General features: G+C 38.7%; 1 protein-coding gene across 1 annotated transcript in view; it reads right to left on the bottom strand.

Moving 5' to 3' along the window:
* The window catches only part of LOC146440499 (elongator complex protein 3-like), a gene marked incomplete at its 5' end in the record, with an annotated part of 35,086 nt that overhangs the window by 11,059 nt on the left and 7,986 nt on the right, over positions 1-16,041 (bottom strand). Inside the window, 5 exons of the mRNA XM_085057192.1 lie at positions 628-709; positions 3,610-3,837; positions 4,796-4,861; positions 5,789-5,879; positions 11,470-11,663. Coding sequence (XP_084913318.1) covers positions 628-709; positions 3,610-3,837; positions 4,796-4,861; positions 5,789-5,879; positions 11,470-11,663 — 661 coding nt within the window. The remainder of the gene's footprint in view (positions 1-627; positions 710-3,609; positions 3,838-4,795; positions 4,862-5,788; positions 5,880-11,469; positions 11,664-16,041) is intronic.

Below are 16,041 nucleotides of genomic sequence, written 5' to 3' on the forward strand. Positions count from 1 at the left end.
CCAAAATCCCCAGAATGACCCCAAAGCACCTGAGATAAAACATCCCAAAAATCCCCAGAATGACCTGAGATAAAAACATCCCAAAATCCCCAGAATGACCCCGAATGACCTGAGATAAAACATCCCAAAATCCCAGGAATGACCCCAAATGACCTGAGATAAAACATCCCAAAATCCCAGGAATGACCCCAAAGCACCTGAGATAAAACATCCCAAAATCCCGGAATGACCCCGAATGACCTGAGATAAAACATCCCAAAATCCCAGAATGACCTGAGATAAAACATCCCAAAATCCCGGAATGACCCCGAATGACCTGAGATAAAAACATCCCAAAATCCCAGAATGACCCCAAGTGACCTGAGATAAAACATCCCAAAATCCCCAGAATGACCAGAGATAAAACATCCCAAAATCCCCAGAATGACCCCAAAGCAGCTGAGATAAAACATCCCAAAATCCCAGAAATGACCCCAAGTGACCTGAGATAAAACATCCCAAAATCCCAGAATGACCTGAGATAAAAACTTCCCAAAATCCCCAGAATGACCTGAGATAAAACATCCCAAAATCCCAGAATGACCCCGAATGACCTGAGATAAAACATCCCAAAATCCCAGAAATGACCTGAGATGACGGCGATTTTCCGGGAGCCGTGCTCCTCCCTGGCGATGCGCTCTGCCTCCTCCATCAGCAGCATCCCGAACCCCTGGGAGGGAGAAAAATGGGGAAAAAAAGGTGAAAAAATGGGGAAAAAAAATGGGGGAAAAATGGGGAAAAAACCCAGGAAAAAAAGGGGGAAAAAAGGTGAAAAATGGGAAAAAAATGAGAAAAAAGGGGGAAAAACAGGAAAAAAAACAGGAAAAAAGGCTGAAAAACAGGAAAAAGAGCTGAAAAAATGGGGGAAAAAAAGGTGAAAAAGCAGGAAAAAAAATGGGAAAAAAAAGGTGAAAAAACGGGGAAAATAGCTGAAAAAATGGGGAAAAAACCGGGGGGAAAACGGGAAAAAATGGGGGGGAAAAAGGTGAGAAAATGGGAAGAAAAAAAGGGAAAAATAGCTGAAAAAATGGGGCAAAAATGGGGAAAAATGCGGAAAAAGGTGAAAAATGGGGAAAAATCTGAAAAAAAAGGTGAAAAAAGGGGAAAAATGGGAAAAATAGCAGAAAAAAGGGAAAAAAGCTGAAAAAATTGGGAAAAAAGCTGAAAAAAGAGAAAAAATGGGAAAAAAGCTGAAAAAATAGGGAAAAAGCTGAAAAACAGGAAAAATAGCTGAGAAAACAGGAAAAAAGAACAGGAAAAAAAGGTGAAAAAACAGGAAAAAAAAAGGTGAAAAAAGCTGAAAAAATGGCAGAAAATGGGAAAAAAGGTGAAAAAATGGGGAAAAAATGGGGAAAAAGGCTGAATAAAGGCTGAAAAAAGCAGAAAAAACAGGAAAAAATGGGAAAAAAGCTCAAAAATGGGAAAAAAGCTGAAAAAATGGGGAAAAAAGGTGTAAAAACAGGAAATAAAAAGGGATAAGCTGAAAAACGGGGAAAAAATGGGAAAAAAGGTGAAAAAATGGGGAAAAAGGGAAAAATGGGAAAAAAGGGGAAAAAAGGTGAAAACATGGGGAAAAAAGCTGGAAAAAAAGCTGAAAAAACAGGAAAAAAAGCCAAAAAATGGGAAAAAAAGGAAATAAAGCTGAAAAAACGGGAATTTCACGGAGGTGAAACCGAGAAAGTTCTGGAAAAACAGAAGTGAGGAAAATCCAGATTGGGAAAAATCCAGATCCAGAGGATCAGGAATATTCCTGGATATTGAAGGGATGGGATTGGATTGGTGAGAAATTGGAATTTTTTTTGTTTTTTTCCCTCATCCCGAAATTTTTTCAACCGGAATTTCCGGAGTTAAATCCACGGATGGGAAATTCCAGCCTGGAATTTTAAATCGGGAATTCTCACTGCAGGGATAGGATTTGGGAATTCCTGGATTTTCCCATGGCTGCCCCTGGGAATTCCGAGGATGGATTTGGATCAATCCTGGGATCGGAATGGGATTGGAATGAAATTCCAGGAATTCCAAATGATTGCAGAATTCTGGGATTGAGGACAATCCTTGTGAAGGAGAGAAAAAGGAAAATTCGGGGAGAAAGTTTGGAAAAGAGGGAATTTGGAGAATTCGGGAATACCTGGTGCTGGAACTTGGTGGGAATTGGGGAATTTGACAGGAATTTAGCAGGAATTTTGGGAATTTTGGGAATACCTGGTGCTGGAATTTGGCGGGATCCCTGGTGCTGATGGGCTGGAATTTGGGAATTTCTGGAATTTGGGAATTTCTGGTATTTCGGGAATTCAGGGAATACCTGATGCTGGAATTTGGCGGGATCGCGGGCGCTGACGGGCTGGAATTTGGGAATTTCGGGAATTTCAGGAATTTTGGGAACTCCAGGGTTACCTGGTGCTGGAACTTGCTGGGATCGCGGGCGCTGACGGGCTGGAATTTGGGAATTTCAGGAATTCTGGGAATACCTGGTGCTGGAACTTGGCAGGAAATCCAGGAATTTTGGGAATTTGATAGGAATTTTGGGCATACCTGGTGCTGGAACTTGGCGGGAATTGGGGAATTTGGCAGGAATTTAGCAGGAATTTTGGGAATTTTGGGAATACCTGGTGCTGGAACTTGGCTGGAATTTTGGGAATTTGGGAATTCCAGGATTACCTGGTGCTGGAATTTGGCGGGATCGCGGGCGCTGACGGGCTGGAATTTGGGAATTCCGGGAATTCCAGGAATTCTGGGAATACCTGGTGCTGGAATTTGGCGGGATCGCGGGCGCTGACGGGCTGGAATTTGGGAATTTCAGGAATTTCTGGAATTTTGGGATTACCTGGTGCTGGAATTTGGCGGGATCGCGGGCGCTGACGGGCTGGATTTTTTGGAATTTCAGGAATTTTGGGAATTTGGGAATTCAGGAATTCAGGAAATTTGGGGATTCCAGGATTACCTGGTGCTGGAATTTGGTGGGGTCCCTGGTGCTGATGGGCTGGAATTTGGGAATTTTGGGAATTTCGGGAATTTCAGGAATTCTGGGAATACCTGGTGCTGGAACTTGGCGGGATCCCTGGCGCTGATGGGCTGGAATTTTTGGAATTTCAGGAATTCTGGGAATACCTGATGCTGGAACTTGGCGGGATCGTGGGCGCTGACGGGCTGGAATTTGGGAATTCTTGGGAATTTGGGAATTCCAGGAATACCTGATGCTGGAATTTGGCGGGATCCCTGGCGCTGATGGGCTGGAATTTTTGGAATTTCAGGAATTCTGGGAATACCTGATGCTGGAACTTGGCGGGATCGCGGGCGCTGACGGGCTGGAATTTGGGAATTTGGGAATTTCAGGAATTTTGGGAATACCTGGTGCTGGAACTTGGCGGGATCGCGGGCGCTGACGGGCTGGAATTTGGGAATTTCGGGAATTTTGGGAATTCCAGGATTACCTGATGCTGGAACTTGGCGGGATCGCGGGCGCTGACGGGCTGGAATTTGGGAATTTCGGGAATTCAGGGAATACCTGATGCTGGAACTTGGCGGGATCGCGGGCGCTGACGGGCTGGAATTTGGGAATTTTGGGAATACCTGATGCTGGAATTTGGCAGGGTCCCTGGCGCTGACGGGCACGGCACTGCCGTAGACGTGCAATTCCCGCACGATGGACACTCCCGGGCGCAGCTCCGGCCGGAAGGATTCCCGGGAACACTTCCGGAGCCGCAGGAGTCCCACCAGGATGTCCTGATCCGGATCCTCGTAGGACAGGAACGTCTCCCAGCCGCCGTTGGCCACGTAGTCCCGGCGGATCAGCTCCACCTGGGATCGGGGGAAAAAATGGGGAAAAATGGGAAAATTCCGTGAGGTTTTTGAGGGAAAAATGGGGGAAATGGGAAAATGCTGTGAGAAAAAACATGGGAAAAAATGGGAATATTTCGTGAGGTTTTTGGGGAAAAAAAGGGGAAAATTCCGTGAGGTTTTTGGGGAAAAATGGGAAAAATGGGAAAATTCTATGAGGTTTTTGTGGGAAAAAAACAGGAAAATTCTGTGAGGTTTTTGTGAGAAAAAATGGGAAAAAATGGAGAAATCCTGTGAGAAAAAAAATGGGAAAAATGGAAATATTCCGTGAGGTTTTTGGGGGAAAAAAGGGGAAAATTCCGTGAGGTTTTTGGGGGAAAAATGGGAAAATTCTGTGAGGTTTTGGGGGAAAAAACAAGAAAATTCCGTGAGGTTTTTGGGGAAAAACGGGAAAATTCTGTGAGAAAAAACATGGGAAAAAATGGGAATATTCCGTGAGGTTTTTGGGGGGAAAAAACGGGAAAAATGGGAAAATTCTGTGAGAAAAAAAATGGGAAAAACGGGAGAATTCTGTGAGGTTTTTGTGGGGAAAAAAAAGGGAAAATTCCATGAGGTTTTTGGGGGAAAAAAATGGGAAAATTCTCTGAGGTTTTGGGGGGAAAAAACAGGAAAAACAGGAAAATTCTGTGAGGTTTTGGGAGGAAAAATATAATAGAAAAAAATACTAATAGGAAACAATATAATAAAAATATTTAAAAAATATAAAAATAAAAATATTATAGAAAATAAATATTATAGGGAAAACATTAATAGAACAAAAATAATAAAAACATAATTAAAAATATAATAAAAGATAATAATAAAATATGATAGGGAAAAATATGAATAGGAAAAATATAATAAAAATAGAATTAAAAATATAATCATGGAAATCCAGGCTGGAAAAATCTCCGTGGGGATAAAAAAAGGGAATTTTTACCTGGTAAGGTCTCACTTTGTGGTGAATTTCCTGAATTCCAACCTCTCTGGTCCTCACGTCGTGACACTGGGAAAGAGAGGAATGTGAGCTGGAAAATTCCAGAAATTCCAGAGAAAATCCATGGAATTGAGAGCTGGAAAATTCCAGAAATTCCAGAGAAAATCCCAGAAATTCCTGGAGAAAATCCATGGAATTGAGAGCTGGAAAATTCCAGAAATTCCTGGAGAAAATCCATGGAATTGAGAGCTGGAAAATTCCAGAAATTCCTGGAGAAAATCCCAGAAATTCCTGGAGAAAATTCTGGAAATTCCTGGAGAAGATCCATGGGTTGTGAGCTGGAAAATTCCAGAAATCCCTGGAGAAAATTCCAGAAATTCCTGGAGATAATCCATGGGGTTGGAATTCCAAGGGAGAGGAAATTCCAGAGGGAAAAGTGGGAATTGGTGAATCCAATGAATTGGAATGCTGAGCAGAAAATTGGGAAAAATTCCAGAATTGAGGGAAATCTCCGTGGATTTCCCAGGAAAATCTCTGTTTTTCCAGGGAAAAATCAGGGAGGGAAAAAGATTTCAGGATTAACAGGCAGGAAAAAATAATGGAAAAAGATTTTGGGATTGACATTCAAGAAAAAGATTTTGGGATTAATATCCAGGAAAAATCAGATGGAAAAAGATTTTGGGATCAACATGCAGGAAAAAGATTTTGGGATCAATATTTAGGGGAAAATAATGGAAAATTATTTTGGGATTAACATCCTGGAAAAATCACAGAGGGAACAAGAATTTGGGATTGACATTCAGGAAAAAAATCACAGAAGGAAAAAGATTTTGGGATCAACATCTAGGAAAAAAAATAAGAGGGAAAATTATTTTGGGATTAACATCCAGGAAAAAAAAACAACAGAATGAAAAAGATTCCAAGGAAAGAAGTTGGAGAGAAAAAAAAAAGATTTTTATCAATTTTTATTAATTTTTATTAATTTTTAAAATTTACCTGAGTGCCAAGATCCTTCATCCTGGCCAAGGCGAGTTCCCTGAGATTTCCATGCTCAACTCCGGAGCTCACCAAAGGCATTGGAATATCCCTGGAAAATCCAAAGGGAAATCCCAAACTTGGGAAAGCGAAATCGGCAGAAAATTCACCCCAAAAGCGCCGAAATCCCAAATTTTCATCCGGAAATTCACCCGAAAAGCATCGAAATCTCAATTTTCACCCCAGAATTCCACGCGAAAAATACAAAAATCCCAAATTTTCATCCTGAAATTTCATCCCAAATTTTCATCCCAGAATTTCACTCAAAAAGCACCGAAATCCCAAATTTTCATCCCGAAATTTCACCCAAAACACACAGAAATCCCGAATTTTCATCCTGAAATTTCATCCTGAATGTTCATCCCAAAATTTCACTCGAAACTCACCGAAATCCCAAATTTTCATACCAAAAATTCACCCAAAAAGCACCAAAATCTCAAATTTTCATCCTGAAATTTCACTAAGAAGCACCAAAATCCCAAATTTTCATCCCAGAATTTCACCCGAAAAGCAACGAAATCCCAAATTTTCATCTCGAAATTTCATCCCAAATTTTCATCCCAAAATTTCACTCCAAAAGCACCAAAATCCCAAATTTTCATACCGAAAAATCACCCCAAAAGCACCGAAATCCCAAATTTTCATCCCAAAAATTCATCCCAAAAGCACCGAAAATCCAAATTTTCATCCCAGAATTTCACCCAAAAAGCGCCAAAATCCCGAAATTTCATCCCAAATTTTCATCCCGAAAATTCACCCAAAAAGCGCCGAAATCCCAAATTTTAATCCTGAAATTTCATCCCAAATTTTCATCCCGAAAATTCACCCAAAAAGCACCGAAATCCCAAATTTTCATCCCCAAATTTACTGAGTCAGTTTTCCAGCTCCACTTCAGGGTTTAAGGGTTATCAATATGGGATCCATCCTGTTATCCATCCTGTTATCTATATGGATCAATCCCATTATCCATCCCGTTATCCATATGGATCAATCCCATTTTCCATATGGATCAATCCCATTATCCATCCCATTATCCATACAGGATCAATCCCATTATCCATATAGATCAATCCCATTATCCATACAGGATCAATCCCATTATCCATATAGATCAATCCCATTATCCATATGGATCAATCCCATTATCCATACAGGATCAATCCCATTATCCATAAGGATCAATCCCATTATCCATATGGATCAATCCCATTATCCACATGGATCAATCCCATTATCCATCCCATTATCCATATGGATCAATCCCATTATCCATCCCATTATCCATATGGATCAATCCCATTATCCATATGGATCAATCCCATTATCCATATGGGATCAATCCCATTATCCACATGGATCAATCCCATTATCCATACAGGATCAATCCCATTATCCATATGGATCAATCCCATTATCCATATGGATCAATCCCATTATCCATCCCATTATCCATATGGATCAATCCCATTATCCATACAGGATCAATCCCATTATCCATATGGATCAATCTCATTATCCATATGGATCAATCTCATTATCCATATTGATCAATCCCATTATCCATATGGGGTCAATCCATTATCCATCCCATTATCCATATGGATCAATCCCATTATCCATATAGATCAATGCCATTATCCATCCCATTATCCATATGGGATCAATCCCATTATCTATCCCATTATCCATCCCATTATCCATCCCATTTTCCATATGGGATCCCGGATGAAATTGTCAAAATCCATGGTTAACCGGATAAAATCCAGGATGAAATTGATAAAATCTGGGATGAAACAGATAAAATCCAGGATTAAACAGACAAACCCCATAATTAAACTGATAAACCCCATGATTAAATGGATAAAATCCAGGATGAAATGGATAAAATCCCAGATGAAACTGATAAAATCCATAATTAAACAGACAAAACCCTCGATCAACCCGATAAAACCCAGGAGGCAACGGATACAATCCGGGATGAAATTGATAAAATCCAGGATTAAACAGATAAAATCCATGATTAAAAACATAAAATCCTGGATGAAACTGACAAAACCCACAATTAAACGGATAAAATCCGGGATGAAATGGACAAAATCCATGATTAACCGGATAAAATTCATGATGAAACAGGTAAAATCCGGGATGAAACAGACCAAATCCATGATTATCCGGATAAAATCCTGGATTAATCAGATAAAATCTGGGATGAAATGGGCAAAATCCATGATTAACCGGATAAAATTCATGATGAAACAGGTAAAATCTGGGATGAAATGGACAAAATCCATGATTATCCGGATAAAATCCATGATTAATCAGATAAAATCTGGGATGAAATGGGCAAAATCCGGGATGAAACTGACAAAACCCAGGATGAACCAAAATCTGGGATCAGAAAACAGACAAAATCCAGGATGAAACAGACAAAATCCAGGATTAACTGGATAAAATCCTGGATTAACTGGCTAAAATCCCAGATTAAACAGATAAAACCCAGGATTAAACCGATAAAATCCACGATTAAATGGATAAAATCTGGGATGAAATGGATAAAATCCATGATTAACCAGATAAAATCCCGGATCAGGAAATGGACAAAATCCATGATTTAACTGGATAAAATCCTGGATTAACTGGCTAAAATCCATGATTAAACAGATAAAACCCAGGATTGAACTGATAAAATCCACGATTAAATGGATAAAATCCGAGATGAAATTGACAAAATCCATTATTAAACCGATAAAATCCATGATTAACCAGATAAAATCCTGGATCAGGAAATGGACAAAATCCTTGATTAACCGGATAAAATCCATGAAGAAATGGGTAAAATCTGGGATGAAACTGACAAAATACTGGATGAAATGGACAAAATCCATGATTTTATTGGATAAAATCCATGATTAACTGGATAAAATCCATGATTAACTGGATAAAATCCATGATTAACTGGATAAAATCCAGGATGAAACTGACAAAACCCACGATTAACCAGATGAAATCTGGGATGAAATTGATAAAATCCACGATTAAACAGATAAAAGCCAGGATTAAATTGACAAAACCCATGATTAACCGGATAAAACTCATGATGAAACACATAAAATCTGGGACGAAACAGACCAAATCCATGATTAACCGGATAAAATCCCGGATGAAACACACAAAATCTGGGATGAAACGGACAAAATCCATCATTTAACCGGATAAACCCCAGGATTAACCGGATAAAATCCATGATTAAACCAATAAAACACATTATTAACTGGATAAAATCCATGATTAAACCAATAAACCCCAGGATTAACCGGATAAAATCCATGATTAAACCAATAAAACCCATTATTAATTGGATAAAATCCATGATTAAACCAATAAAACCCATTATTAACCGGATAAAATCCATGATTAAACCAATAAAACCCATTATTAACTGGATAAAATCCATGATTAAACCAATAAAACCCATTATTAACCGGATAAAATCCATGATTAAACCAATAAAACCCATTATTAACCGGATAAAATCCATGATTAAACCAATAAAACCCATTATTAACCGGATAAAATCCATGATTAAACCAATAAAACCCATTATTAACCGGATAAAATCCATGATTAAACCAATAAAACCCATTATTAACCGGATAAAATCCATGATTAAACCAATAAAACCCATTATTAACCGGATAAAATCCATGATTAAACCAATAAAACCCATTATTAACCGGATAAAATCCATGATTAAACCAATAAAACCCATTATTAACCGGATAAAATCCATGATTAAACCAATAAAACCCATTATTAACCGGATAAAATCCATGATTAAACCAATAAAACCCATTATTAACCGGATAAAATCCATGATTAAACCAATAAAACCCATTATTAACCGGATAAAATCCATGATTAAACCAATAAAACCCATTATTAACTGGATAAAACCCCCGATTAAACTGACAAAATCCACGATGAACGGGATAAAACCCACGATGAAACGGGTAAAATCCAGGATAAAATGGATAAAATCCAAGATGAAACGGACAAAATCTGTGATTAACCGGATAAAATCCATGATTAACCGGATAGAAACCACAATCAACCGGATAAAATCGTGGATGAAATGGACAAAATCCCAAACAAACCAGACAAAACCCAGGATTTAACCAGATAAAATCCTGAATTAATCAATAATCACCTCTGCACATGGTAGACTCGTGTCCAGGGTGGCACCAGAGCCAGAATTCTGGCCACCAGATCCACCAGGATCAGGAAATGGACAAAACCCAGGATTAATCAGACCAAATCCATGATTAACCGGAAAAAATCCATGATTAACTGGATAAAATCCTGAATTAACAGGATAAAACCCTTGATTAACCGGATAAAATCCATGATTAAATGGATAAAATCCAGGATGAAACTGACAAAACCCACAATTAAATGGATAAAATCCAGGATGAAATTGATAAAATCCATGATTAACTGGCTAAAAGCCATGATTAACCGGATAAAATCCCTGATGAAACTCACAAAACCCAGGATTAACCAGATGAAATCTGGGATGAAACTGACAAAATCCATGATTAACTGGATAAAATCCTGGATCAGGAAATGGACAAAATCCATGATTTAACCAGAAAAAATCCCAAATTAACCGGATAAAATCCATGATTTAACCAGATAAAACCCAGGATGAAACTGATAAAATCCATGATTAAATGGATAAAATCCATGATTAACCACATAAAACCCAGGATGAAACGGATAAAATCCTGGGTGAAACAGATAAAATCCATGATTAAACAGATAAAATCCTGGATCAGGAAATAGACAAAATCCATGATTTAACCGGATAAAATCCACAATGAAACTGACAAAACCCATGATTTAACCGGATAAAATCCAGGATGAAATGGACAAAATCCATGATTAACCGGATAAAATCCATGATTAACCAGATAAAATCCCAAATAAAACCCCAAATAAACCCGCTAAATCAGCTCTGCACGCGGTAGACTCGAGTCCAGGGTGGCACCAGAGCCAGAATTCTGGCCACCAGATCCACCAGGATCAGGAAATGGACAAAACCCAGGATTAACCAGACAAAATCCTGGATTAACCAGATAAAATCCAGGATGAAATTGATAAAATCCATGATTAACCGGATAAAATCCAGGATGAAATTGACAAAATCCATGATTAACTGGATAAAATCTGGGATGAAATGGACAAAATCCATGATTAACTGGATAAAATCCATGATTAAATGGATAAAATCCTGGATGAAACTGACAAAATCCTTGATTAGCTGGATAAAACTCATGATGAAATGGATAAAATCTGGGATGAAACTGATAAAATCCAGGATGAAATTGATAAAATCTGGGATGAAATGGACAAAATCCATGATTAAATGGATAAAATCCCGGAGGAAACAGATAAAATCCATGATTAAATCTGCATAAAATAAATAAAATAAACAAATAAAGAAAATTTTGAAACAATAATTAAAAAATAAAATAAAGAAAATAAAGAAAAGAAAATCAATAAAATCAATAAAATCAATAAAAATAAATCAATAAAATCAATAAAATAATCAATAACACCCCAAATAAACCCGCTAAAATCACCTCTGCACGCGGTAGACTCGTGTCCAGGGTGGCACCAGAGCCAGAATTCTGGCCACTAAATCCACGAGGACGCTGGGCGGGTAACTCCTGTACCTCCCTGATTTCCAGAGTTCGTACAGCCCTGTGCCGCGGATCACCAGCGTGGGGTACAGCTTCATCCCGTCCGGCCGGAACGCGGGATTCTCGAAAAATTCCTGAGAAAAATGGGATAAATGAGTTAAAAAAAGGTGATTTCTGGAGGATCAGCAGGGTTGGGTACAGCTTCATCCCGTCCGGCCGGAACGCCGGGTTCTCGAAAAATTCCTGAGAAAAATGGGATAAAAAAAGGTGATTTCTGGAGGATCAGCAGGGTCGGGTACAGCTTCATCCCGTCCGGCCGGAACGCGGGATTCTCGAAAAATTCCTGAGAAAAATAATGGGGAAAAATGGGAAAAAATGGGATAAAAAAAGGTGATTTCTGGAGGATCAGCAGTGTGGGGTACAGCTTCATCCCGTCCGGCCGGAACGCGGGGTTCTCGAAAAATTCCTGAGAAAAATGGGGAAAAATGGGTTAAAAAAAGGTGATTTCTGGAGGATCAGCAGGGTCGGGTACAGCTTCATCCCGTCCGGCCGGAACGCGGGATTCTCGAAAAATTCCTGAGAAAAATAATGGGGAAAAATGGGAAAAAATGGGATAAAAAAGGTGATTTCTGGAGGATCAGCAGGGTCGGGTACAGCTTCATCCCGTCCGGCCGGAACGCCGGGTTCTCAAAGAATTCCTGAGAAAAATGGGATAAAAAAAGGTGATTTCTGGAGGATCAGCAGGGTTGGGTACAGCTTCATCCCGTCCGGCCGGAACGCGGGGCTCTCAAAGAATTCCTGAGAAAAAAATGGGGAGAAAGTGGAAAAAAAGGTCATTTCTGGATGGGTTTGTGGAAAAAAATGGGATTTTTCTGGGAAAAAAGTAGTTTTTGGATGGGTTTTGTGGGGATTCTCGAAGAATTCCTGAGGAAAAATGAAAGGTTTCCATAAAAAAAAGTAATTTCTGGATGGGTTTGAGGGAAAAATGGGACTTTTCTGGGAAAAAAAGGTCATTTCTGGATGGTTTTGTGGAAAAAAATGGGACTTTTCTGGGAAAAAAAGTAGTTTTTGGATGGGTTTTGTGGGGATTCTCGAAGAACTCCTGAGGGAAAAATGGGAAAAATGAGTTAAAAAAAGGTGATTTCTGGAGGATCAGCAGTGTCGGGTACAGCTTCATCCCGTCCGGCCGGAACGCCGGGTTCTCAAAGAATTCCTGAGGGAAAAATGGGGAAAATGAAAGCTTTCCATAAAAAAAAGTCATTTCTGGAGGGGTTTGTGGAAAAAAATGGGACTTTTCTGGGAAAAAAAGTAATTTCTGGATGGGTTTGAGGGAAAAATGGGAGTTTTCTGGGAAAAAAAGGTAATTTCTGGATGGGTTTGAGGGAAAAAATGGGACTTTTCTGGGAAAAAAGTAGTTTCTGGATGGGTTTTGTGGGGATTCTCGAAGGATTCCTGAGGGAAAAATGGGGAAAATGAGTTAAAAAAAGGTGATTTCTGGAGGTGTTTGTGGAAAAAAATGGGGGAAAATGGAAGTTTTCTGCGAAAAAAACCACATTTCTGGGTGGTTTTGTGGGAAAAATGAGGGAAAATGGAATGTTTCCATAAAAAAAGGGCATTTCTGGAGGGGTTTGTGGGAAAAAATGGGACTTTTCTGGGAAAAAAGTCATTTCTGGATGGGTTTTGTGGGGATTCTCAAAGAATTCCTGAGGGAAAAATGGGAAAAAAATGGAAAAAAAAGGTCATTTCTGGAGAGGTTTGTGGAAAAAAATGTGATTTTTCTGGGAAAAAGGTAGTTTCTGGGTGGGTTTTGTGGGGATTTTCGAAGAATTCCTGAGGGAAAAAGGAGGGGAAATGGGAAAAAAAGTAAAAAAAAGTCGTTTCCAGGTGGGTTTTGTGGATAAATGGAATGTTTCCTCAACAAAACTGATTTCCAGGTGGGTTTTGGGGAGATTCTCGAAGAATTCCTATGGGAAAATAACGGGAAATGGGAAAAAAAGTTTAAAAAAGTCATTTCTGGATGTGGTTTGAGGGGAAAAATGATGAGAAATGGGACTTTTCCTCAAAAAAAGTAATTTCCAGAGGAGTTTGGAGGGAAAAAATGAGGGAAATTCAAACGTTACTGTAAAAAAAAAAAAAGTCATTTATCCGACAGGAGAAAACCAGGATTTTTTGGGATTCCACTCATCCCACAATTCCCCAAGCACAAATCCAGGATTTTTTGGGATTCCACTCTCCCCTTTCCCAGAGCAAATCCTCACCCTCCAGCTATCCGGATGCTCCGAGAAATATTAATTTCCATCACAAAAACCTCAATTTCTCCCCAAAAAAATCTCATTTTTCCCAGATTTATCCCACCCTGGCTATTCCAACGACCATTTCCCACAGAGATGAACATTCCCAGAGCTAATTCCCGAATCCTCCTGGCAAACCCAATTAATTAAATTAATTAAATCAATTAAATCAGGAATTTCCGGCTTTATCAGAACTCTCCACACTCCTTATCTCCATCCGGCAGAGGATTATTTATTTGTTGTTATTATTGTTATTTTTTATAGCTCTGAACTCTGCCAGCCTCGGCGGGGAAGGAATAACAATCAGCGATTTAATTAGCGTCGTTAACGAGCGCTGAGCTCGTCAGCGGGAGGGAAAAGCGGCGCTAATTAAAAGGCTGACGGTAACGAGGTGTGTCAGCCACGGGAAATGCAAATTATGGGGGAATTTGGGGATGGGGAGGAGGGAAAATGGGGATTTGGGGTTTTTGGGGTTTTGGGGGTTTTTGGGTTTTTGGGAATTTTATGTTGTGGATTTATAAATTGATTTTTTGCCGAATTTGTTTTTATTTTCAGCCCCAAAAAGCTTCAATTTCTGCTCATTCTGATGTTTCTTCTGATGTTCCCTAAAAAAAAAGGGAATTTTGGGGTTTTTCGGAATTGGGAATTTAGGGTTTTTGGGAATTTAGGTGGTGGATTTATAAATGGATTTTTTGTCAAATTTATTTGTATTTCTATCCTCAAAAAGCATCATTTCCTGTCAATTCTGATGTTTCTTCTGATATTCCCTAAAGGAAAATGGGAATTTTGGGGTTTTTTTCACATTGGGAATTGGGATTTTTGGGGTTTTTGGGAATTTTACATGGAGGATTTATAAATTGATTTTTTGCCGAATTTATTTGTATTTTTGTCCTCAAAAAGAACCTTTTCCTGCTCATTCTGATGTTTCTTCTGATGTTCCCTAAAGGAAAATGGGAATTTTGGGGTTTCTCAACATTGGGATTTTGGGGTTTTTGGGAATTTTATATGGAGGATTTATAAATGGATTTTTTGCCAAATTTATTTGTGTTTTCGTCCTCAAAAAGCATCATTTCCTGCTCATCCTGATGTCAATTCCTATATTCCATTCTGAAATTTCCTAAAGGAAAATGGGAATTTTGGGGTTTCTCAACATTGGGATTTTTGGGGTTTTTGGGGATTTTATGTGGAGCATTTATAAATGGATTTTTTGCCAAATTTATTTGTGTTTTCATCCTCAAAAAGAACCTCTTCCTGCTCATTCTGATGTTTCTTCTGATATTCCCTAAAGGAAAATGGGAATTTTTGGGGTTTTTCGGAATTGGGATTTTTGGGGTTTTTGGGAATTTTATATGGAGGGTTTATAAATGGATTTTTTGCCAGATTTATTTTTATTTTTGTCCTCAAAAAGCATCATTTCCTGTCCATTCTGATGTTTTTTCTGATGTTCCCTAAAGGAAAATGGAAATTTTGGGGTTGCTCAGCATTGGGATTTTTGGGGTTTTTGGGGATTTTACATGGAGGATTTATAAATGGATTTTTGGCCAAATTTATTTGTGTTTTCATCCTCAAAAAGCATCATTTCCTGCTCATCCTGATGCCAATTCCTATATTCCATTCTGAAATTTCCTAAAGGAAAATGGGAATTTTGGGGTTTCTCAACATTGGGATTTTTGGGGTTTTTGGGAATTTTATACAGTAGATTTATAAATGGATTTTTTGCCAATTTCTTTGTGTTTTCATCCTCAAAAAGAACCTCTTCCTGTGCATTTCAATGTTTCTTCTGATGTTCCCTAAAGGAAAATGGGAATTTTGGGGTTTCTCAACATTGGGATTTTTGGGGTTTTTGGGAATTTTATATGGAGGATTTATAAATTGATTTTTTGCCAAATTTATTTTTATTTTCAGCCCCAAAAAGCTTCAATTCCTGCTCATTCTGATGTTTTTTCTGATGTTCCCTAAAGGAAAATGGGAATTTTGGGGTTTCTCAACATTGGGATTTTTTGGGTTTTTGGGAATTTTACATGGAGGATTTATAAATTGATTTTTTGCCAAATTTATTTGTATTTTCATCCCCAAAAAGCTTCATTTCCTGTCCATCCCAATGGATTTGATGATTCCCAAGAATTTTTCCAGGGAATGATTTGATTTGATGATTCCCAAAGATCCCAAAATTCCCAAATCCTGTAAAATTCCCTGACTGAGGGGATGAAATCCCTAAAGA

The sequence above is a fragment of the Lichenostomus cassidix genome, chromosome 3 (genome assembly GCF_008360975.1).
Source record: "Lichenostomus cassidix isolate B80296 chromosome 3, HeHo_3.0, whole genome shotgun sequence".
Taxonomy (NCBI): domain Eukaryota; kingdom Metazoa; phylum Chordata; class Aves; order Passeriformes; family Meliphagidae; genus Lichenostomus; species Lichenostomus cassidix.